Source organism: Heloderma suspectum, chromosome 4 (assembly GCF_057233095.1).
Source record: "Heloderma suspectum isolate Gila_16-S chromosome 4, 16-S_ref, whole genome shotgun sequence".
Lineage (NCBI taxonomy): Eukaryota > Metazoa > Chordata > Lepidosauria > Squamata > Helodermatidae > Heloderma > Heloderma suspectum.
The window spans coordinates 34,232,252-34,256,593 of record NC_139461.1 but is presented as its reverse complement, the minus strand read 5'-3'; the positions used below and the strand labels follow the sequence as shown (position 1 = coordinate 34,256,593).

The window sequence follows — 24,342 nt, the reverse complement described above, 5'->3', positions numbered from 1 at the left end:
TTTATTTTTGGCACTGGTGTGTACGTAAGACTATTTCTCTTGGAAAACCTCCCAACCCAACCCTTTTCTCCTCTCCTTTAAAACTTCTACCCCACCCCCCCAAGCCTGCAGTATTTTTCTGTTCATCTAATAATTAGATGAACAGAAAAATGCTACAATATAGAGCGTAACTGATAATTTCCCTTTGGAATAGGGATGCATTTTAATAAGGGCGCTATCCTATGCATGTTTAGACTGCACCGGTGGAGGCTGGTGGCTCCGATTTCGGCGAGGCTGCAAATCCGCTCCGAGTTCCAGTCAGAACCAGCCCGAACTCTAGAGGAGCTATCCAAGGTGCTGAACCGATTTGGGGGGTTGGGTTCAGCGCTTTGGGTAGCTCCTTTAGAGATCGGGCTGGTTCTGAGTGGAACCCAGAATGGAACCGCGGCCCCACCGAAATCAGAGCCACCAGCTTCCACTGGGCTGCACTAAGGCGACACGAGCAGGAGAAGAAGCCCTAAGGACGTCACGTGATCGAGCTGGCACGTCCCTTAAGCTCCGCCTCTGGTTCTCGAGCTCAATGACACCACCGGGAGGGGGCGCGGCTTCAGGGCGCTTGCGCAGAGCGTCCTTTCCTGCTCTTTCCCCGCCCCTCGTTCCTGCTCCGCGTTCGGTTGGTCGCGAGGAGCGTGGCCGGAAGAGGCGGGCCCGAGCGAGTGGGTCTCCCGGGTGACCGTAAGGCGGAGCTGGCGGCGGCCTGGTGAAGGGGACGATGGCCGCGCCGGAGGCCGCGCCCGCCTCTGGATGAAGGGAGCTCGCGCTCGCCGAGGGAAGCGGCTCCCCCTCGGCTCGGGCCGCGTCGCCTCCATCTCCGCTCCGCGCTGGACAAGGTGAGCGCGGAGGAGGCGCCGCCGCCCCTGTCGTCGCCCTCCGCGGGCGGAGCCGCGGCGGCTTCTCCCCTCCCCGGCTCGGCTTTCGCTTCCTTCGCTGGTTGGCCGCCGGGGATCCCCTCAGAGCGAGCGTCCGCCTGGGCCCCGTGTGTGCCCGGCTCGGCCCCTGCCTCCCGACAAAGGGTAGGCTGGTTACTTTCCGGACAAACCTGAGGAGAGCGTCTCTCGTGCCCTCAGTGGCGCGTCTGTAGAGTAAGACCAGTAGCCTGCCTCGCAGCGTCGTTGTGGATGGGTGCCCCTCTCCTTGCTCTGCGGGCAACATACTGCCGATATATAGAGTTCGAAGCCGCTCGGGAACGCGCCTTAGCACTGTAGACGTCGGTGATGTTCTTCTGAGTAACGGTGATCTCGAAGGGCCATCATGCCTTTCGCAGGCCCTTGGCCAGCGCTGTTTGCCACGTGGAACTAAACCCGCCATTCCACAAGCCCGGGGTGCCCTCTGAGAGTGACACTAGGTGACTTCCACCCGTGGGTGGATGCAGGTCACAATCCCTTCCTTTGTTTGTTTGTCCTCAGAATGTTTATCTGGCATGCAGATTCGTACATTACAGATGGCACTGAAGATTCTTTGAAGAATCATAGAATAGTAGGGTTGGATGGGGCCTACAAGGCCATCGAGTCCAACCCCCTGCTCAATCCAGGTATCCAAGTCAGAGCATCCCTGACAGGTGGCTGTCCAGCCTCATCTTGAACGCCTCCAGTGTGGGAGAGCCCACCACCTCCCCAGGTAGTCGGTTCCATTGTCGTATTGCTCTTACAGGAAGTTTTTCCTGATGTTCAGCTGGAATCTGGCTTCCTTGTAACTTGAGCCCATGATTCCATATCCTGCACCCTGGGATGATCAAGAAGAGATCCTGGCCTTCCTCTCTGTGACAACCTTTCAAGTACTTGAAGAGCACTATCCTATCTCCCCTCAGTCTTCTCTTCTCAAGGCTAAACATGCCCAGTTCTTTCAGTCTCTCTTCATAGGGCTTTGTTTCCAGTCCCCTGATCACCTTTGCTGCCCTCCTCTGAACCCTCTCCAGTTTGTCTGCATCCTTCTTAAAGTGTGGTGCCCAGAACTGGACAGATGAGGCCTAACCAGTGCTGAGTAGAGGGGAACTAGTACTTCCTGGGATTTGGAAGCTGTGCTTCTATGAATGCAGCCCAAAATGGCATTTGCCTTTTTTGCAGCCACAGCACATTGTTGGCTCATATTCAGCTTATGATCAACAACAGTTCCAACATCCTTCTCGCTTGTAGTGTTGCTGAGCCAAGTATCCCCCATCTTGTAACTGTGCATTTGGTTTCTTTTTCCTAGGTGCAGAACTTGGCATTTATCCCTATTAAATGTCATTCTTTTGTTTTCTGCCCAGCGCTCCAGTCTATCAAGTTCACTTTGAATTTTGTTTCTGTCTTCCAAAGTATTAGCTATCCCACCCAATTTTGTGTCCTTTGCAAATTTGATCAGCCTTCCCTGCACCTCCTCCTCCAAGTCATTAATAAAAATGTTGAAGAGCAGTGGGCCCAGGACTGAGCCCTACGGTACCCTGCTCGTTACCTCTCCCCAGTTTGAGAAGGTCCCATTGGCAAGCACTCTTTGATTCTGATTCTGTAGCCAACTGTGGATCCAGCGGATCGTTGTTTCATCTAGCCCATTTTGAGCTAGTTTGCTCATCAGGATATCATGGGGCACTTTGTCGAAAGCTATGCTGAAGTCGAGGTATATTATGTCTACAGCAGTCCCATGGTCCACACGGGAGGTTACTTGATCAAAAAATGAGATCAGATTAGTCTGCCAGGATTTGTTCCTGACAAATCCATGTTGGCTTCGAATAATCACTGCATTGTTTTCAAGGTGCTTACAGATGGATTGCTTCATCATCTGCTCCAGATTTTTCCCAGGGATTGATGTCAGGCTGACTGGTCTGTAGTTCTCAGGTTCCTCATTTTTGCCCTTTTGGAAGATAGGGACAACATTAGCCCTCCTCCAGTCATCTGGCACTTCACCTGTCCTCCATGATTTCTCAAAGAGAATAGACAGTGGCTCTGAGAGTTCTTCTGCCAGTTCCTTTATGACTCTAGGATGCAGTTCATCTGGCCCTGGAGATTTGAACTCATTCAAAGTAATGAGGTGTTCCTTGACCATATGCCTATCCATCTCAAGCTGCAATCCTGCCCCTTCAGCCTGTACTTCGCCTTTGCCAGCGGGGTCATAGACCCTCTTAAAAAAAAAAATTGACTTCTCCACCATGACCCCAAGATCTCTTTCCTGCTGCTTCATCACTAGCTCTGACCCCATCATCATATATGTGAGGTTAGAGATTTTTGCACCAATCTATGTCAATTTACGCTTTACTTGCATTGAATTGCATTTGTCATTTAATTGCCCTTTCATCCAATATTGAGAGATCCTTTCCGAGCTCTTCGTAATTTCTTTTTGTTTTTTCTTGTTGTTCAGTCGTTAAGTCATATCCGACTCTTCGTGACCCCATGGACCATAGCACGCCAGGCCTTCCTGTCCTCCACTCTCTCCCGGAGCGTGCTCAAGTTCATATTCATTGCATCGGTGATGCTATCTAGCCATCTCATCCTCTGCCATCCCCTTCTCCTTTTGCCTTCAGTCTTTCCCAGCATCAGGGTCTTTTCCAGTGAGTTTTCTCTTCGCATTAGGTGGCCAAAATATTTGAGCTTCAGCTTCAGTATCTGTCCTTCCGATGAGCACTCAGGGTTGATTTCCTTTAGGATGGACTGATTTGACCTCCTTGCAGTCTAGGGGACTCGTAAGAGTCTTCTCCAGCACCACAGTTCAAAAGAATCAATTCTTCGGCGCTCAGCCTTCCTTATAGTCCAGCTCTCACAGCCATACATTACTACTGGGAAAACCATAGCTTTGATTATACAGACCTTTGTCGACAAGGTGATGTCTCTGCTTCTTACTATGCTATCTAGGTTTGCCATAGCTTTCCTCCCAAGGAGCAAGCGTCTTTTAATTTCATGGCTACAGTCACCGTCTGCGGTGATCTTGGAGCTCAAGAAAATGAAATCTGTCACTGCTTCCATTTCTTCCCCTTCTATATTGCAGGAAGTGATGGGGCCAGATGCCATGATGTTAGTTTTTTAATGTTGAGTTTCAAACCAGCTTTTGCACTCTCCTCTTTTACCCTGAACAAGAGGCTCTTTCGATCCTCTTCCCTTTCTGCCATTAGGGTGGTATCGTCTGCGTATCTGAGGTTGTTGATAATTCTCCCGGCAATCTTAATTCCTGTGATTCATCCAACCTGGCGTTTCTCATGATGTACTCTGCATATAAGTTAAATAAGCAGGGCGACAATATATAGTCTTGTCGTACTCCTTTCCCAATTTTGAACCAATCAGTTGTTCCATGTCTGGTTCTTACTGTTGCTTCTTGACCCTCGTACAGGTATCTCAGGAGACAGGTAAGGTGGTCTGGTACTCGCATCTCTTTATGAATTTGCCACAGTTTATTGTGATCCACACAATCAAAGGCTTTAGCGTAGTCAATGAAGCAGAAATAGACGTTTTTCTGGAATTCTCCAGCTTTCTCCATGATCCAGCGAACGTTGGCGATTTGATCTCTAGTTCCTCTGCCTCTTCGAAACCCAGCTTGTACTTCCAGTAGTTCTCGGTTCGCATACTGCTGAAACCTAGCTTGTAGGATTTTGAGCATCACCTTGCTGGCATGTGAAATGAGCGCAATTGTGCGGTAGTTTGAACACTCTTTGGCGTTGCCCTTCTTTGGAATTGGAATGTAAACTGACCTTTTCCAGTCTTGTGGCCACTGTTGAGCGTTCCAAATTTGTTGGCATATTGAGTGCAGCACTTTATCAGCATCATCTCTTAGGATTTTAAATAGCTCAGCTGGAGTACTGTCATCTCCACTAGCATTGTTGTTAGTATTGCTTCCTAAGGCCCACTTGACTTCACTCTCTAGGATGTCCGGCTCAAGTTCAGTGACCGCACTATCATGGCTATCAGGGACATTCAGATCTTTCCTGTATAGTTCTTCTGTGTATTCTTTCCACCTCTTCTTAACCTCATCTGCTTCTGTGAGGTCCCTGCCTTCTTTGTCCTTTACCATGCCCGTCTTTGCACAAAATGTTCCCTTGATACCTCTGATTTTCTTGAAAAGATCTCTCTTTCCCATTCTATTGTTTTCTTCAGTTTCTTTGCATTGTTCATTTAAGAAGGCCTTCTTGTCTCTCCTTGCTATTCTCTGGAACTCTGCATTCAGTTGGATATATCTTCCCCTTTCTCCCTTGCTTTTCGCTTCCCTTCTTTCCTCACCTACTTGTAAAGCCTCCTCAGACAGCCACTTTGCTTTCTTGCATTTCTTTTTCTTTGGGATGGATTGAGTTGCTGCCTCCTGAACAATGTTACGGACCTCCGTCCATAGTTCCTCAGGCACTCTTGTCTATCAGGTCTAATCCCTTAAATCTATTTGTCACCTTCACTGTATATTCATAAGGGATATGATTGAGGTCATACCTGAATGGTTTAGTGGTTTTCCCTACGTTCTTCAATTTAAGCTGAAATTTTGCAATAAGAAGCTCATGATCTGAGCCACAGTCAGCTCCAGGTCTTGTTTTGACTGACTGTATGGAGCTTCTCCATCTTTGGCTGCAAAGGACATAATCAATCTGATTTCGATATTGACCATCTGGTGACGTCCATGTGTAGAGTCGCCTCTTGTGCTGTTGGAAAAGAGTGTTTGCTATGATCAGCGTGTTCTCTTGGCAAAACTCTATTAGCCTTTGTCCTGCTTCATTTTGTACACCAAGGCCATGCTTGCCTGTTATCCCGGTGATTTCTTGACTTCCTACTTTAGCATTCCAATCCCCTATGATGAAAAGGACATCTTTTTTTGGTGTTAGTTCTAGAAGGTGTTGTAGGTCTTCATAGAACCGATCAACCTCAGCTTCTTCGGCCTCAGTGGCTGGGGCATAGACTTGAATTACTGTGATGCTGAATGGCTTGCCTTGGATTCGTAGTGAGATCATCCTGTCGTTTTTGAGATTGTACCCCAGTACTGCTTTTCCAACCCTTTTGTTGACTATGAGTGCTACTCCATTTCTTCTAAGGGATTCTTAAAAAGGTAAAGGTGTCCCCAACCAGTCGTGTCTGACTCTAGGATGTGGTGCTCATCTCCATTTCTAAGTCGAAGAGCCAGCGCTGTCCGAAGATGCTTCTGTGGTCATGTGGCTGGCATGACTGAACACCGAGGTGGACAGAACGCTGTTACCTTTCCCGCCGAAGTGGTACCTATTTATCTTCCTGCAATTTCTTGCTTTCGAGCTGCTAGGTTGGTAGGAGCTGGGACTGAAGACGGGAGCTCACTCTGTCACACGGCACTCGGGTCTCGAACTCCTGTCCTGCCGACCTTCTGGTCTGCAGTTCAGCGTCTTAACCACTAAGCCACCGTGGCCACAAGGGATTCTTACCACGCTGAATAATTTGGTGTCTTCAGGAAACTTGGCCACCTCACTGCTACCCCTAACTCTAGATCATTAATGAACAAGTTAAAAAGTACCAGTCCCAATACAGATCCTTCGACAACTCCACTGCTTACATCCCTCCATTGTGAGAACAGTCCATTTATTCCTACTCTTTGCTTCCTGTTCTTTAACCAGTTACTTGCTGGTTTGTTGGGCTAAAATTCTGAGTTTGTCCCTCAGTATCCCAAAGTTTCAGGTTCACATGTCTCATCAACAATCCAGGGCATTCCTGGGTTGTTGATGAAAGCGGATGTAAAGCGGAAGTGGTGAGTAAGTGGGAGGCAGCCTGCTCACGCACTCCCACACGGCATTCTCAAGGAGCTGGAGGAGTCCACTTCCACCAGTGCAGTTGATCCCGTGTAAATCTGAATCCAACCCAATATCTGTTGATAAATTCACGCAATATTGTTGTGCTATCATGATGAGACTGGACTTCATAGCTAGCTATTAGAAATGAAAATATGGCCACGAAGCCCGGCTATAATTGGTGGACCATTGATACAAAGGTTTTTGGGTCTTACTGACTGATTCAAGCCGTATTGAGTCTTGATGAGAGCACTGAAATTTTAGTCATTAATAACTACAAAATGTAACATATTTAATATTTCATGATAGTGCACATCGGTCAAGGGAAAATAGCAATGTGTGATATCCAAGTAGTCTTAAAGTTAAGTGTTTATTCTTTATCATCACTCTTCTCTGGTTGGTTGCAGGTTGCTGTAACTAAAACCTGCTGGTTGAGACATTGTTGACATTTAAGGGTTGCATGCTTGTTGGCTCTGTAGGATGCTTTCTGAGCCTTGTAATTTACAAGGAATTGCTTCAGGGGTTACTATTTTTGCTATGAAAGATCTGAATTTGCCCTTAAGTAGTAAGACAAGCTAAAAGATATAGATTACCTATGTTACTATTCCATTTTCATCCCCTTCAATGTGAATCCTCTCGATAACGTTAGCTAGCTGCACTTCAACAGAGTTAAAATATTTTTTCCCCAGATGCCTACAGTTGGTACCATATTCTTTTGTTCATTTGGGGAAAATGGACTGTGTGTAAATAGAAACCATCTCTCTGTCCAAGAGAACATCTGTCTTGGGCTGCAGTACTAAGAACGCATATTTGGAAGTAAATGCCATTGAAATCATTAGGGTGAATTCCTAGTAAAACATGGATGTTAGGGTTACTAATTCAAAGGGCAAAAAGCATGTATAGTATATGCATGTGTGTGTTGAAACTAAAAACATATTTAGAAAGCAGAGGCATAATCTTTGCATCTAATAATGTGCTTTATATGCCATAGGGAAAATAGCATCCAAGAACTCTCCTACATAAAAAAACCCTTCCATTTTCATTTTTGTTGCTCTAGCTGTGTCTTTTGATTTGAGGTTATAAAACTGTCAAGCTAAAATGATGATAGTTATTATTTATGTTGTTAGTATTTTCTACAGCTTGAGAATGCTTTTCCTAAATTATTCTGAAATTATTCCCTAATAATAGTTTACAGTGCAATCCTATACACGTCTACTCCGAAGTAGTTCTCATTGAGTTCAGTGGGACTTAAACCCAGTTAAGTATGTATAACACTGTGGCCTTAGTGCTGTACATAAAAAATAACTAATGTAGGGTTAACTGACTTCATGATGAAAGTAAGATTGACTGCTTTGAACTATAATAAACTCTTAATGAGAACTAGAATGATAGGTGTTAGAGCCTGGATGTTTAGAGAGTGGGATTGTAGGAAGAAGTTCATAGTATAATTGTATTCTCTAGCACAAGTCAGTCTGAATGTTGGTACACACTGGGAGCCAAAATATTATGCATTGCATTCATAGAATGCTCTTATGCATGAATAGATGAGAAATTTAACCATTTTGCATCTGTTAGTACTGACTTAAAATTGTGAGATCTGCTTTTGTAACACCAGTGAAGGAACTCTTTATTATTTATTATGTATTTATTTTATTTTATTTATACCCTGCCTTTCCAGTCAAGGCAGCTTTAAACCAGGCATGTAAATAGCCACTTGCTTGATAGCCTGTGGCAAGTAAGATTTGCTTCCAGGCAGGGAACATTTTTTCAGTGGGCATAGTTGGTTCTTGTGCCAGAAATTGGCAATGCATTTATAGGCCCCATGTGCTTCATCGAAGTTGGAAACATGTCTGAATAACAGCCGGACTTTAGATGTCTAAAATGGGGGATCCAACATTTTCCCCTTTCTTGTTCATAGCAACCTTAAGGCAGCTCCAGGTCCAGCCTTGTAAACATCATATGACCTTCGGAGCCTAATTTGAATGTCTGGAGACCCCTCCTCCGCCACTGCATCTTGGCATTCTGAACATGCAGACACTCTGGCCTAGTTTGGATGATTAAACAGCCCACGGTTTGTTAACCATGGGCTGTTTGTGAATGTGTGGGAGTGAGCATGCTGGTTCTTGCCTGCTTCTGCTTTGCTAAACAACCCAGGAATGCTCGTTCCTGGGTTGTTCGCTATGATGTCCAAACTCTGAACTCTGGGGTTGTTGAGAGAGAAACACCCCAGAGTTTAAACCCAACAATAAATCATGGGTTAAAACTGGGTTGTTTAACAAAGCGGGAGCGGGCAGGATCCAGCTTGCTCACTCCTGCATGTTCACAGACAACACAGTTAACAAACTGGGTTGTTTTATCATGCAGACTGGGTCTGTGACTTCACTATCAAGTCAGAATTTTTATCCCCCCGCCCCCAAGCCAAACGTGCTTTTTGGAACATCTTGCTTGATTAAGGGATCTGGAGATCTTGAAAGCTTGCACATTTTTTGAGATCTTTTGGTTGGCCTAGTACAGATATTATAGTAATATGGATTTTCACATTTTTCTTATGGTCAACATGGCTACCTTTGTTTGTTTGTTTTATCCCATGTCAACACAAATAAAGAAGTGTTATATAAAATATATCTCAGGGTATATAGAAAGTCTTTATAAAATGTCCAGCCCATATTGGTCATGTGACAATACATTAAACTATATCCAGTTCAAACAAATTGATATAAACATAGACACCCCATACACACACATACACACACCCCCTATCACCCAACATGGCTGGTGGAAACCAGCTTAAATGCAGAAACGTCCTGAACTGTGAATATTATTGAAATGTTAACTCTCAGTATCCATTCACAAATGCAAAAAAAAAATCAGTTAATGAAACCAATCAACTGGAATGGACCACAGTAGTATGAACAGCAACTATTAGCCAGTTTAATTTGGCTAATATTTCAGGGGTTCTTATTTTGCTTACTTGTTTCCTGTCATTCAAAACCATTGTAGGCATAAGAAATCAAGCTAAAATGACTTTGAATGATCCACCACCTCCATCATTCTTAAGGAAGAATTCAAAGGAAGAAATGTATAAATCTTTCAAATAGGACTGAAAAACATTCATGGTTCTTGACAGCCTAATTCTTTCTTCCTTTCTTAGGCTCTTTCACCATAATTAATTTAGTTAATTGTGCCAACCGTATTCATGCAGAAAAGATTTCCCTTCACTGAACCTGATAGATTCAAGAGGCTTATTTATAATTTGACACAGATTTTGACTCTTTCATATGTGCTTTCATTTTGTGAAAAAGCAGGAGTTCAAAACTGTGAAAGAAGTATGTGAACTTGTGAATATCCTGACCAGTAGCATGGAAATGGAAAGGATAAATATTAGGTATGTTCCTTGGTACCTGGGTATCAATGTGGACACCTTGAAGCCATGTCTATAAATTCTAATCATATTGAACTGTATGAACTGACTGGCTCCAGCATCAGTGAGACACAAACGGCGCAATCCTTTGGCCCCCAGACAGCGGCTAGATGGCCATAGGATTGGTCAGTTCCTGGAGAACTGTCTCCCCCACCTTCTCATAGGCAGTGCGGATTGTCCCCGGGCTCATAAGAGCAGAGCAGGGCAAAAGAGGGCAGGGAGTGTGGAAGTGCTGCCATGATGCTTCCTATGCGTCATCTGGCCTCCCCACCCCATGCGCCAACACCCTGCAGCTAGACAGCTGAAATTGGCTGTCTGGTTGTGAATGCAAGGTGGCTGGAGCGTGGAGGAGAAGATCCCCTCCACACTCTTCCTGCCCTGCATTGGATAGGGGATCATCTGCAAGTTTGGAGCTGGCCGCCTGTCCCGACAGGATTGCTCCCTCAGGGCACAATGCTATGCATGTATAGACAGAGAAAAGTCCTACAACTTTCACCCATGCTGGCTGGGGAATGCTGGGAGTTGTAGGACTTTTCTCTGTCTAAACATGCATAGGCTTGCACCCTAAAAGGAGTGAGCTGATATGAAGTTACTTTATAAACATCAGCATCATTTTCTTCCTTTTTGCAGGCGAAGACCTCCATCATGGCCATTACGCAGTTCCGTCTGTTTAAAATTTGTACGTGCCTGGCAGCAGTACTCTCTTTTTTTAAGCGGCTAATATGCAGGTAAATATCAAATCATGTCTAAAATAAATCTTGGGATCCCCAACCATTGTTTATATCGTATTCACTAATCTCAGCTCCTATCACGGTGTTAACATTTTCCAACTGGCTAGTGTTGGTCTTAGCAATACCCAGGTATTTTCACTGAAACTTATATGCAAAATATCAGACACACTGCAAAAGATATGCTCACAAATTTTCTGGTTTGACTATAATTCAGCTGGCACATCCAAGAATAACACTATCGAATCATGTATAGATTGGTCTATGTCATATGATTATTTTTTGTATTTAGATAATTAGTTACATTTTGATTCTGCTCGCCTTGGTTCATAATGGAAACTTGTCATATCACAGCTGACCATCTACAGTGGTCAGGATTTCTAGAATTTAGAGCTCTTGCTTAGACCAAACTTGTTCAAAAGCAGCTGCAAAGCTTGCTTTCTTTATATTCCTTCTTAAAATAGAATTTTAATCAGATATTACATTTACTTATGCAAAGGCTACTGACTTTATCAAGTCTTTTAAACTTGCTAATTTTTTATTTAGGTTTTAAAATCATTTTCTTTCTCTAACTTATTTAGCCTAACTAATAGTTCCAAGTAGTGCCTATATTTTCAGAGGTAGGAAGATGTCTACATTTCTTTTTCAGGACTGGAAGAGGGCGAAAACTTAGTGGAGACCAAATAACTTTGCCCACCACTGTAGATTATTCATCTGTTCCTAAACAGGTAATAACTTTAATCACCTAGATACCAGTAATTAAACAATAATTCTGCCAAATGACACAGTAAAAAAATAGTTTATTGACGATAAATTTCAGTTTGCAAATAGGAAGCTGAAATCTTGCTGTTTGCTCTTTAGTCAGAAGTAGAAGATTGGTCTTCATGGGATGAAGATGCACCCACGAGTGTGAAAATTGAAGGCGGTAATGGCAGTGTGGCCAATCAACAAAATGGTTTGGAAGAAATGGAGCCTGACTACTTTAAGGACATGGCACCAACAATAAGAAAAACACAGAAAGTATGTTTCCAGCATGCAAAATGTTTTGAAGTGTTATACGATAAAGTAGTCATTGTGATTTAACAATAGTAGTTGTTGCACAGAATGTGTTTGCTACATGTTGGCTATCTGGAATGTTGGCGCAGTTGGCTGCCATGCTGTGAGAACATGGTGATATCCAGCAGAGGAACAGTGTGTGCACTTATGTGTGTTGTCCCATCTTGATCTTTGATTGGCTAGCCGGCATTGATTAGCCAGCCTGGATTGCTGCAAGGTGCAGCATGGCCCGTTACCTGATTGCTGCTAGAGTCGAATTTTGGCAGCTTCAGAGAAGACTTTACTCCTTTCTACTTTGTACCTTGTTGCTTCATTTGTAATCAGGTTGACTGACGTGCGTATTTACATGATTTTTCCCTCTCGATTTTTGTGAGTGTCAGTTTTGTCATATAATACTATCAGTGGAGAACTTAGGCAAATAAACTTAAACTTAAAATATATCTGTAGTTACTGCATATGACCTTAAGTTATATGGGTTGAATGATATATCAGTTGTAATTTGAGATTTATGCACTTTGGTATGCTAATTTTCTTTTGATAGTTGTGCTAAAGCCCCACTCCATTCCATCAAGCAGCCAGACCCTGTTATGTACATGTGGATTTTTGTCTCCAACTTGCTGTGCATCACATACGAGTGTTGTGATGCTTCCTTCTAGCACAGACAGGCCAGAGTTGTATTGCATGTGGGTGGGGCTAAACAGGTGTCACAAACTTACGTGTGCAAGAGAAAATTTGTAAGGATATGGAATTCCCAACATTATCTGCCGATAATATTATACCGAGAGAGATTGTGCAGCTAAGCCTTCCCAAAATGACACTGGCCCAGTTTAGAAGTGAGCAAGCCTGCACAAACCTCGTGCTCACATACTCCTCCCTCTCTTCCTCTTTTGGAGAGGCAAGGTTGGAAATATCTGCTTCTGCTTTGAAGCAAACAACAATTCTCTGTTTTGTCCAGACTTGGGACATAAGAACAGGTCAAGATTGGAAACTACAGATTTATTTATTTATTTATTTATTGCATTTCTATCCTGCCTTTTTAGCTCTTGCAAGGAGCCCAAGTTGGCTTACATTATCCTCCTCCTCACCGTTGTATCCTCACAACAACAACCCTGTGAGGTGGGTTGGGCTGAGAGTCTGTGACTGGCCCAAAGTCACCCAGTGAGCTTCCATGGCCGAGTGGGGACTAGAACCCGGATCTCCCGGCTCCCAGTCCAGCACTCTCGCCACTACACCGCACTGGCTCTCTTATTCTGACCTGTTCTCACAAAGTGGAGTTTCAGCAAACACATGTTTCTTAAGTACAGTCATAACGTGGAACTGCACTTTGTTTAAAAGTGGAATCAGACTCTTCTGATCACTTCATGGTCACAAAAGAGATGGGGAGTAGATGAGCCTTAGGCTCATTCAAGTAGTGGGAAACCATGGTTTCCTGTTGCATTTGAACTGTTGGAAATACATGTGTGTGTGTATATGTATGTATGTTCCAATCTGCAAATGTAAGCCCAAACCATTGTAAAGAAGTAGTCGGATATGGTAGTGCCAGGAGGCCCGACTTAATGTGGGCCACAGAAGGTCATTGAGCTGGAAGTCCTCCAGTTCAATCTATTAATAATGCCAGTATATTAATTATTTGTTGTTTCTTTCCTCTTAAATGTTACCTTTCAGATTATTGTTAAAAAACGTGAACCGTTAAATTTTGGGAACCAGGATGGCAGTGCAGGATTTTCTAGTCGATTAGCAGCTACGCAAGATGTTCCTTTTATTCACCAATCTGTAAGTATCTTCTTCATACTGATAAATTTCAGTTTCCAGATTATTGTTTCTCTCATAGAAGAAACCATCACTGTTCTTGCTTGTTCAAGGGGAAGTCATGTTGTTGAAATATCTGATAAAGCCTTAGACCTCTTGGCCTTGGTCCAGTCTTAAAAATTAAAGAAGCTGGTCTAAAAAAATATATGCAAGAGAAATGTGAAAACTAATATGTTTAAGTGTGTCTAAGAATTCTTGTCAATGGCAAGTCTCCAAAGGCAGTGCTTGAGTTTAGAGTGTTTCTTGAAGCCTGTATTGTCCAGCTGTGCACATAATACTAACAACCTGCTAAATTGCGTGCAAAGTAAAAATGCTAGAACTGGCAAGTCCTATGCCTGCCAACCATTGATGAGCCACTTTGACTCCTCATAGAGTGTCTTCATGCATGGCTTCCTTTATTCATAACTATTAATGACATTGTTTTTAAACAAGTTATCTCAGCCTCATTATCAGTTTGTCGAGTCTGCTCCTTATCACCAGTTTTTTAATTGATATAGGATTGATTCATTCAGTTCACTTTCTCCTCTCCTCTGATACAGAAGGAAACAAATTGTTAATCAAAGTGAGAAACAAAAGCAGTATGTCCATTTGCCCCTTCTCCCTTCAAGAGCATGTTGTTGTTTTTTTCTTGGGGGTGGGGAGGGGGGAATGGCTTCACCTTTCCATGAAGGAAGTTTAACATTTCACATACATAAAAACTGGGAAGTAATTGAGGCATCTCTGATTAAATGCTTTGTCTGGTATTAAGCACTGCAGACTTTTTGGGGAGACATTCTCAAAGAGGATATTAGAGCGAAGTATAGAGGATATCATGGCAAAACATGGAAGGAATGGTGTATGTACATTAAGAGTGCAATCCTGTGTAAGTTTAGACAGAAAAAGTCCTACAATGTCCCCATGCTGGCTAGGGAATGCTGGGAGTTGGACTTTTTCATTTCTAAACTTGCATAGGATTGGGTCCTAAAGAAATTAAGAGGGTCTTGGCTAACATTCAAAAACAGGCAGGTTGCTTGAACGTGCTTCTGCATTTTAGTAAGTTTGTTCAACGGATGGCTGTCATCAATTAGTGGTGTTGTTTTTCCCCAGGGATGGGTAGATATGGAGGGGTAGAGTTAACTTTACCTGAACCTAGAATTACAGTGCTATAAAAAGAATAGTGCACCCATAATGCAGGATAATATTTTCCTGAGGTACTGTGAATATTTCAGTTGGATATTTTGTGTGTTGAATTCTTGCTGCTTTTCAGCCGGAATTGGGTGACCTGGAGACATGGCAGGAAAACAGAAATGCTTGGGAAGAAGAGGAAGATGCATCCTGGCAAGCAGAAGAAGTTCTGAGGTAATTACCCAGACCTGTGGCTGTATCGCAAAAATGTGTCAACTAGTAGGCACAGCTTCAGGGAGGATACAGGAAGACTGCAACTAGACATAACCATACGTTTTGCTTCTGTTTTCAGTTAACCCCAGCTTCATAAAGCAAGGTTTGAACTAGGCTTGTGTCAGTAAACCATACTTAAAACTAACCACACTTTTTGTCTGGGTTTGGACATAACGCTAAATTGCAGTTATTCAAAAGCAGAAGCAAAAACAGAAGCAAAGTCTTCCAGTCTCGCAGCCACAGTGGAGGAAGAGTGTGGAGTGGGGAGCATGCAAGCCTGAGCTTCGCCTAGGGTCATTCCTGTAATGCAATTATTAGAGTAAAGAGACAGTAAAATTGCTGCTATGATTCATACCCATTATATCTTTCCATTTGAAATGTCCCAGAACTTCTGCAGATGTAATTAAGGAATGCTGTCTCTAGGGCTGCTCGCTTGGCACCTAGCCTAATGAGCTTTAGGTACCTGGGCAAGAATTTTGTATTCACCCAGGCATTGGATCGATTTTTAGCTGCTGTTTTTCTGGTTCTGATTTTAATTTGTACTTCCTTTTCGTTTTTATTCTACAAGCCACTTGTAGCTTGGTTTGAAACCAGAGTAAAATATTTAAATAAAAATGAAAAACAATAATAATTAGTATGTGGCAATACAGGACAGGTGAAAAAATGGGTTTGGGACAGGTCCTAGAGAAACTAAGGCTCCCCAGAGCTACAGAGCCCTATGAATAACTACTTCTCCGTAGCTTCCTGTTATCTACAAATCGAGGCAAGAACTCAAATAGTATATGCAAAACTATATCCAACAGAAGTTGGGGAATGGGAATGCAGGAAAAAATGGGTAAGTGGGCTCTCATGCACAAAGGTGGTTAGTAATCCTTCTACATAGAATTAGTGTTCTGCGTGTGTGGGGTGACAGAGGCTAGATTTTCAGTTGTGTTCACCTTTGTGAGGTGGGAACAATTTAACAATAAATAAGGGTGCAATCCTATGCAGGTTTAGACAGAGAACAGTCCTAAAACTCCTAGCATTACCCAGCCAGCCATGCTGGGAATTGGAGGACTTTTTTTCTGCCTAAACGTTCATAGGATTGCACCCTAAGAAACAGATTCCAAAACTGTCAGTTTCCATTGAAGTTGATGGTAGAAATCTCCAACAGCTGTTACTTTGTAGACATACAGACTCTTAACTGGTTGCTCAAGCATTCCAACAGCACAAAATCTGGGGTAATGTCTAACAAGGATATTGTCTGCCAGTCTTGACATAGATGTGCTGTACCCTCCCCTCCATTTGTCAGCTGCCTCTGCTTCCCAACATGGCTTCTTTGGCTATGCACATCCGGCTTTGTTCTTAAGGTCATTTTATGTTAGCTAGGATGGTGTGTTTTTAGCATTTATCCAACCAGGATTTTAATGCTTCCACCACGCATTAAAAACGTGGTTGTTCAGGCAGGCATTTGGGGTGGGTTAGGGTAATTTTAGAAATGTGATGTTTTTAATGTTGAATTTTATTGTTTTTAACTGGTTTTATTGTACATCGCCCAGAGTGGCTGGTTGACCAGCCAGATGGGCGATTAATGAATTGAATGAATGAATGAATGAATGTATGGTAGACTTCTATCTTTTTTTTTCTATCCCAGCCTTGCTTCAAGAAGCTCAGGCTGATATATACATGGTCACCCTCTTTTTTCACACAATAACCATATGAGCTAGGTTGGGCTCAGATGAGAGATAGTAACTGGCTCAAGTCGGGAATTGAGCCTGTGTTTCCCAGGTCTAAGTCCAGCAGTAACCGCTAAACTACACTGGCTTTCTTAGCGAAGGTTCCCCATCAAGCAAGGATCAAGGGGTCTGCTTGATAGTGGTGATTGTGCAGCGTTACTGGGGGCAAAGTGTTGTGTAGGGGAAATTTTCCCCATTGACTGTGCAATCCAATGTATGTCTACTCAGAAGTAAGTCCCATTGAGTTGAATGGGACTTAACTTCCAGGTGGGTGCTTAAAGGATTATAGCCTTAGTGGGAAATATGTAATTTGTTACAGTAGCTGAACTTGTGGGAAATAAGAACTGCCAGGCTTTTTGTTTTGGATGACACTGATTTTCCATTGATTTGAATGTATGAGAAATTGCAAATGAGATCTTAAGAGGGAGAAATTGTGTAAACTGGTGTTGCGTGTTGGAACTTTTGAATCCACATGTCTTGACTAACCAGCAGAGGGCTCAGTATGCAACTAAGGTGGCCTCTCAGATTCCTGGTTAAAGAAAAATATTAGTTCCATCTATTTGTTTCTGCCTGTTCCTGTTAATGCCAGGTATCTCATGGGATGTCTTCCATGACACAGTCAAAGTATGAGATCTGAAATCTTTTTTTTTTAGATTTTACCTCAAATATCTATTTCAGAATTAGTCTTTTTGTGGAGATGCAACTGTATATCACATATGACAGCCTTCCCAGTCTTGAGGTCCCAGATGTTGTTGGACTCCAACTCTCATCATCCCTGCCCATTGGCCATACTGGCTGGAGATGATGGAAGTTGTAGTCCAATAACATCTGGAGATCCAAGGTTGGGAAAGGCTGACATAAGGTTTGATTATTACAATTAGTAACATGAAATATGAGGGGGGGGGTTGTCCAAGCAAAAATTCAAATCAGCAATGTCTTACTCAAAACATAATTACTAAAGGAGTATTGAGGATTAACTTCATAAAGTGTAGGGGGAGTAGCAAGAAAAATGAGAAAATTCTGCTCTTTGGCACACACAATGCAGGAGGTTGTCTAAGACTCTTTGATATTGGTATGCAGCCTTTTCTCTATCACTGTTTCATGCCCCAGAAAATGCTGGATGAAATTTGAGCTTACTGAGGGCACTTCTGTGTAGCAGGCTGGGCGTATCATGATCCACTGCGGGGGGCCACCTTGTGCCATCTGGTTACTGGGATTCTTGCGAAGAATGCCAGGCTAGGTTGAAAATTTGTCTAGTCCATCAAAGCAATGCTATGTTAAGCAAGAATGAAAACTCGGGATCACTTAGCAGAGGTTAGTTATGCCTTAATTTTTAAGAAGATCCAGGGCATGGATTTTTTTGCTTGGTAATTTAAAAGACAATGGAGATTCTGCACTTAAGGCCCTCCTCCTGGAGCCTGGCAACATATAAGTCCCTTTGTCTCTGGCTGAGTGTCTTAAATTGGTATACATATACATTGTTGTGTGTGCTGTTCTGGCTCATTATGTGAATGGATTTATATGTTACATAATGTATTTTAATGTGTTTCTTTAAATTATTGTGAAGTGCCCAGAGTGGTTTGGCTATGGGGCGGTATAGAAATATAATGAATTCATTCTGGTTTTTAGAATAAGGTAGACATGCAAGACTGAAGTCAGCCCACCCATTCTGTGTTGTCCTCTGTGCGGTCATCTGTAGATGCTGTTCAGTAGTCAGAGCCCATAGCATTGGGGTATATGCATCCCAGTACCATGGTGGATATTAGTGAAGAATCCAGTGGTATGACTGAGTACCTGGTTAAAAACAAACTGGTGAGGTTCAGGAAATGACTCTGTGCAGTGTGATCTTTCAAAAGCAGTCTGACAAATAACATGGCTCTGCATTTAATTCTGTGTCTTCTGTCTGTTACACTGTAGGCAGCAGAAGATAGCAGAAAGGGAAAAAAGAGCAGCTGAGCAACAAAGGAAGAAAATGGAAAAAGAAGCTCAACGGTTAATGAAGAAAGAGCAAAATAAAATCGGTGTGAAGCTGTCCTAATGCCACTTACATTGGTATCATGGTGCCAGCAGAGAGAATTCAGCTTCTAAAGCAAATGCATCATTTTGTATCGATCTCAGTATTTTTAGAACTCCAGCTCACTGCTTCATTTTTAAAGCCATCTTGGAAGAGACACTTCTTCCATAAAGTAACTTCAACTGGACAGTGCAAACAACAAAAGCATCATCCCACTAAATCTCACCATGACAGAACAGTGTTTCCTGCAGAAGCCCTATCCCATTGCACTCCTCCTTAAAGAGATACTACTGCATAAACTCTTCGACTACCTGTTTTGATGCTAAAGGGGAAAAAGGTGTAAATAATTGAATGATGGCAATCTATTCTCTTGTCTATTATGCTTATTACCGAAAAGGTGTGTAATTAAATAATTTTAAAGTATGTGTTGCTTCTCTCTTCTCACACACTTTGCCTTCACAGCCACATTTTAAGTACCTCATTGTAAATTCTAAGGAAGTGGGCAACAGCATGCATAGAACAAAAAACATAATTTACTTAACCACAGGGGTGTTGATCCTCTTTTGGACTGAGGGCCGAATTCCATTTTGATGAAACTGGGGGTGAGGGGGGGCATTCCAGTGTTAGGCAAGATCAGAGGTCAGAGCGCTGGGGTCCAAACCCTCAAACTTGGCAGCATATTTTAGCTCAAAGCTCTTACTGACAGTAACTAAGCCTTAGGCGAGGCATTTCAACCTTTTTAGAATGGGAAAAAATGCCACAAAAGCTGGGAAGCCACTGAAAGAGCAGGGGTAAGTGGTGGGGCTGGGAGGAGGAAGCATGGCTGTCTGGGGAACTCTCGTGGGCTGGGTTTGGCCTGAGGTTCTGCACCTCTGGCTTAACACCAGCAGGGATGTACATGCTTTTTTAAAAAAGATAATTAAAACAGGTACAGTGGAGGTTTCATCTGTCACAGTTTCTAGCCACCCCTATTCCAAAATAGCAGTATATAATAATACTATAGGCAGAAGCTTTCAGTGTGTGTGGGCATCCTTAATAGTCTTGCTTTATTCGTTGTAGATCTGGTGTGGTATACTTGTTAGCAACTTTACATCCACAAGGCAAAAGCCCTGCTAAAACAGCTCCAGCTGAGGTAGCATGAGTAACTTGCAGTTCCCATATATAAGCAACAGATGTCTGTTAGTTTTCATTGAAAGGCTCCAGAACTGTTCAGGTAGCATTGTTCCAAAGCCCATGCTATCTGGATAATATTTACGCAGTATAATATAACAATGGCTGCCTCTCAACCTGGAAAAACAGGTTTTAAGGTCCAAGTCCCCTTTTCTAAATGATTGCCGCTGATGGAGTTATTGACGTCAGAGATGTGCTAGGCAGTCAAGAGTGGTTTTAATTCCTCCACCTACAGAGCCAGACTGATGTCTGAAGCAAGGTGTGACTGCACTCCTGAGAAATGCAAAGTAATCTGGTGTTCAAAATCAGGTTTCTTTTAGCCAATTTGTGAATTAACTTTCCTGGTGACTAAGGATTATCACATCTATCTAAGCCCTCCTAAACTTTGAAGAGTGTCATATGGAAATAGTGAGTTGTCATAGATCAGTTTGAAGCAAGCCTCCCTAGGGGGGAAAATGGGCAGCTGCTTGGGCAGGAATAAGTTGCTCCAGTATCTAAATTTAGTAGGCTGACCCAATACTTGGGCTATGTGTCGAAGCTGAAAGCTTTGACACATAGCCCTGTCTAGCATGTACTTTGTTTTCCAATGGTGTCTTGCTTAGATATGTGTCATGACTCTGCCCCCTTTTTGTTTGATCTGCCAGTCTTGGACTGGACACAATTCCTTTATTATGCAGAAGAAGCTGGAAACATTCTTCCTGGGATGGATTTTTCCATGCCAGCATTCTAATGGGTAGCACTGGCCTGCAAGTGATTCTTGCTATGGGTGTGGACTTCCCAAATACTTGCTGGAGTGTACCAGTAGGCTTAATTCAGTCAGCCATTATGTAAAAATACTGAATGTTTTTCAGGCACCTCAGGCTGTATATTTTAACTCTTCCCATTAGTTTCAATGGGACTTAGTCATGCCTAATGCTGTAATACTACAACAAAGTTTCCCCGTCGGATTCAGAGCAAAAGACACAAGGATGCTGAATCTTTCCTTGCTTACTGCTTGCCTTTCACTTAGGTGCTTTTTTGTTTCGCACGGCTCTCTCAGTCCAACCCAGTGCCAGTGAGACATTAGGAAAAGGCTTTGATACGCACATGTATTCCTTTTACTCTAAACACCATATGTCCCACTAGAGACAGCCACTGTGGTGTAGTGGTTAGAACACTGGACTGGTACTTGGGAGGTCTGGGTTCTATTTAGTTCTCACCTAGCCATGAAGCTCACTGGGTGACCTTGGGCCAGTCTCTGACTCTGCCTTGGGTTCCCTGCAAGAGTGGAAGAAGGCAAGACATAAATGTAATAAAAAATAAGCAACCAGATTTAAGCCAATTGGTTTGCTGCCGTCACATGTGTTGTACGAGCCTCAGATGCCACTCATTCAGTTACCATGGGGAAATCATTAACATCCACCCTAAATAACATGACAGGTGTTGCGAGGAGGCAAAAACACCAAGTCAAGGCTAGGATACCACGTGGAATATAAGTGGCAATAAACGAAATGTTTCTCTTCTAGGACTTAGTCTAAAGGAGCTATCCAAGTGCTAAACCTATCCTCAGAATAGGTTCAGCACCTTGGATAGCTCCTTTAGAGGTCTGGATGGTTCTGACTAACACCCAGAATGGATACATTGCCCCACCAAAATCGGAGTCACCACCCTCCGCTGAACACCTTTTAAAGTTACATTTTCTAGATCAGCAACACCACCACCATTTGCCTGTCCTATCCAGCAATCTTTCCCTAACCTAATACCTCCAGGTGATGTGTAATTCAACTCCATCTGCCCCAGCCAGCATGGCCAATGCACAGGAATGCTGGTAGTTTGTTTATTTGTTAATTTATATCCCACCTTTCCTCCAAAGAGCCCAAGGCAGAGTTGCAGTCCAAACCACTTGGAGGGTATCAGGTTAGGGAAGGCTGCGATGCACTTTGTAGTCCATCCTGTTTTATAACATATGTGAGCGCTCAAATCTCATAATGAGCAATGTTCAGGTAAAACAAAGACACCAAGCCAATTTCAACATGCTTTATTTATAACTTGTGATTATAAAGTTTTTTTTTCCTTAAAAGATTATTTAACAAGGGAAAAAATAAATTAGTACACCATACATTTAAAATATTCCTTCATACACTTGAGTGACATCATCACATTCCAAGTAAGACTTTATTTAAGACTTAAAACAGATTTCATAAAATATATTCACAGCCATATTTATAAACAAGATTAATAACATGATTCAAGACTCCCACCCATCTACAATTATGCATTTTTAATTCTTATTCTTTTCTTTTTTTGGTTACGGTCCCCTTGTACACAGGATCAGTGGAATGCAGGGGTGATTACATAATCAAAGCGCCACTAAGAAGCACAGACATACAATACATGCCAGGATTATGTAAGCTGCCTTTGGAAGAATGAACTTTCCCCTCACATCTGAGAACATTTGGTATATCAATCCATACATCCCATGACAGAACGAGAACTGCTGAGCATGCTTTTAAAAATTCACTTGTGTTTTTACACTTAGCGGAAACAAGTCCCCAAGCTACTAATAGCCTTTCTCCTTCAGTTTCAAACAATGAACATGTTTTCAACTAAATATAGTGCAAATCAAACACTGAGGAGCAAAACAGACAGACCCACCATTACATACACAACTGTTTTCATGGTCTCACTACACCCACCAGAACTCAGCCTCTTGGCACACTGTACAGGACAGTTACATCTAAGGTTGGACATTGATGGGTACGCGGCGAAGAGAATTCAAGGCTACCAGGCAGCAGCCTCGAAGCAATGCTCCAAAATTGTAGACCGGGTATGTTCCTCCTCTCTGAGTACTGATCATCCACATGACGGTTGGCACAACGGGGGCAGCTACAGCCAACAGATCTATGAGGAAGTTGCTGCTCCAGTATCTTTTCACGACGCTTCCCTCGGACAACTCCACAACATTTCCAAATGTTTCCGTGTGACAGTCTGTGAAATCCAGTTCTTTCATGACTCGGTTTTCATAGTACCTAGAATCCACAGCACCATGCACTGACTCCACAGGGGATAAAAGGATTGCAGAATTTGGGTCACATGGAGTCAAATCCATGAGCAAGTCTGTGATACTTTCAGGACAAGATACATCTGATTCTTTCAAAGATGAGGATGGGCTGATGAGACAACCATCTTGTGCTTGGAATACGTTCTGAATCAGCTGTTCCATGTCTGAGCTATACAGCAACACATCCGCCTGAACTGCCTGTTCCATCGCCACACTATGGTTATGGTTGTCGTCATCTTCCTTGGAGTCGGTTAGGTTTTTTACAAGATCCCGGTGGTTTAAGGTAGAGACTGTAAAGACAGCTGGACAACCAAATTCGGGTGTGGTAGCAATCACTGTGTCTTCAAATATGTCATTCCCATTCGCCACATCATCGCTAAGCAGCACACCACTATCGGCCATATCCTCTATAGAGTGGTCCTCCATGAGAATGCTGTCTGCCATTTTGGAATAGGCTGTACTCAGAGTTGAAGACTTATTCGGTGATCCACACACATACTCTAGACCCTGATCCTCATTACAAGAGCCATTCTGTGCCATTTCCATACTCTGAAGCAGAGACTCTAGCTTCTTGTTCTGGATGTTGATGTCCACAAAATACTTCTGAATCCCCTTGTCTTTCTCGGCCAAGCTGTTTTTCATGGTTTCGATAACCTGCTTGAGTTGCTTGATCTCCTTCCTGGCTTCTTTCAAGGCGAGCTGGGCTTCCACACGATGGCACTCTTCTTCAATCCAGTCTTCCCTCATGCGCGCCAGTTGAGACTTAAGTTCCTTGATTTCTGTTTCTCTGAACAGAGAGAAAAACAAAACATCAATCCCAGTGAGCATATCTGCTCTTTTGAGGTTACCAAACTGTGAAGAGCACAGGAACAATGGCAGGTGGACAAGATGCCTGAAGGTGCAGCTTTGTGCCTGTTTCAGACAAGGTGAAGAGGAAGCTCACAGACTAGAGAGATCCATAGGCAGGGAATGTGATTTTTACAAGCTGCAGTAACTTTTCTCTAGGCCACTGACTGTCCTCACTTTTAAGCACAAACCACATGCCAACATACCTTTTCCCCAAATCTTCCCCTTATTTGTTTCCCCCGTATGTGCATTTGATCAGGATTGTTAACACTCCAGTTTTGTCCAACAGCTTGTTCTTTGCTACAGAGTAGAATTAGGAGGGGTGATTTGCAATGCAATGCAGAAGAGGTGAGTAGAGGAGAAGCTTAACCCTTCCCCATGCATCATGTTCTCTCTCTCTCATTCTCTCTCTCTCTCTCTCTCTCACACACACACA

The 24,342-nt window shown here is 43.0% G+C and overlaps 2 protein-coding genes across 7 annotated transcripts in view; one reads left to right on the top strand and one right to left on the bottom strand.

The window, feature by feature from the left end:
• The first annotated feature begins 721 nt into the window (after positions 1-721).
• EBAG9 (estrogen receptor binding site associated antigen 9) lies at positions 722-19,273 on the top strand. Of its 2 annotated transcripts, none has more exons than XM_084848924.1 (7): positions 722-869; positions 10,782-10,879; positions 11,529-11,607; positions 11,741-11,899; positions 13,601-13,708; positions 14,991-15,082; positions 18,754-19,273. In XM_084848924.1, the coding sequence occupies exons 2-7, from the start codon at positions 10,797-10,799 to the stop codon at positions 18,872-18,874; spliced, it is 642 nt and encodes a 213-aa protein (XP_084705050.1). In that variant the 5' UTR covers positions 722-869; positions 10,782-10,796; the 3' UTR covers positions 18,875-19,273. The 2 variants fall into 2 exon arrangements, with proteins under 2 accessions (XP_084705050.1, XP_084705051.1); XM_084848925.1 differs by having other exon boundaries at positions 722-1,052.
• Positions 19,274-22,020: 2,747 nt separating this feature from the next.
• SYBU (syntabulin) overlaps positions 22,021-24,342 on the bottom strand; it is a 59,100-nt gene continuing 56,778 nt past the window's right edge. For 4 of the 5 annotated variants that reach the window (XM_084847988.1, XM_084847990.1, XM_084847989.1 and 1 more), the window contains one exon: positions 22,027-23,847. In XM_084847988.1, coding sequence (XP_084704114.1) covers positions 22,737-23,847 — 1,111 coding nt within the window. In that variant the 3' untranslated portion in view covers positions 22,027-22,736. Of the gene's footprint in view, positions 23,848-24,342 lie in introns of all 5 variants that reach the window. The other variant, XM_084847987.1, reaches the window with a different exon arrangement.

Coding starts and splice junctions, on each gene's coding strand:
- EBAG9 (XM_084848924.1), top strand. CDS start 10,797: ATGGCCATTACGCAGTTCCGTCTGTTTAAAATTTGTACGTGCCTGGCA. Junction 13,709..14,990: donor TTCCTTTTATTCACCAATCT/GTAAGTATCTTC, acceptor GCTGCTTTTCAG/CCGGAATTGGGTGACCTGGA. Junction 15,083..18,753: donor CAAGCAGAAGAAGTTCTGAG/GTAATTACCCAG, acceptor GTTACACTGTAG/GCAGCAGAAGATAGCAGAAA.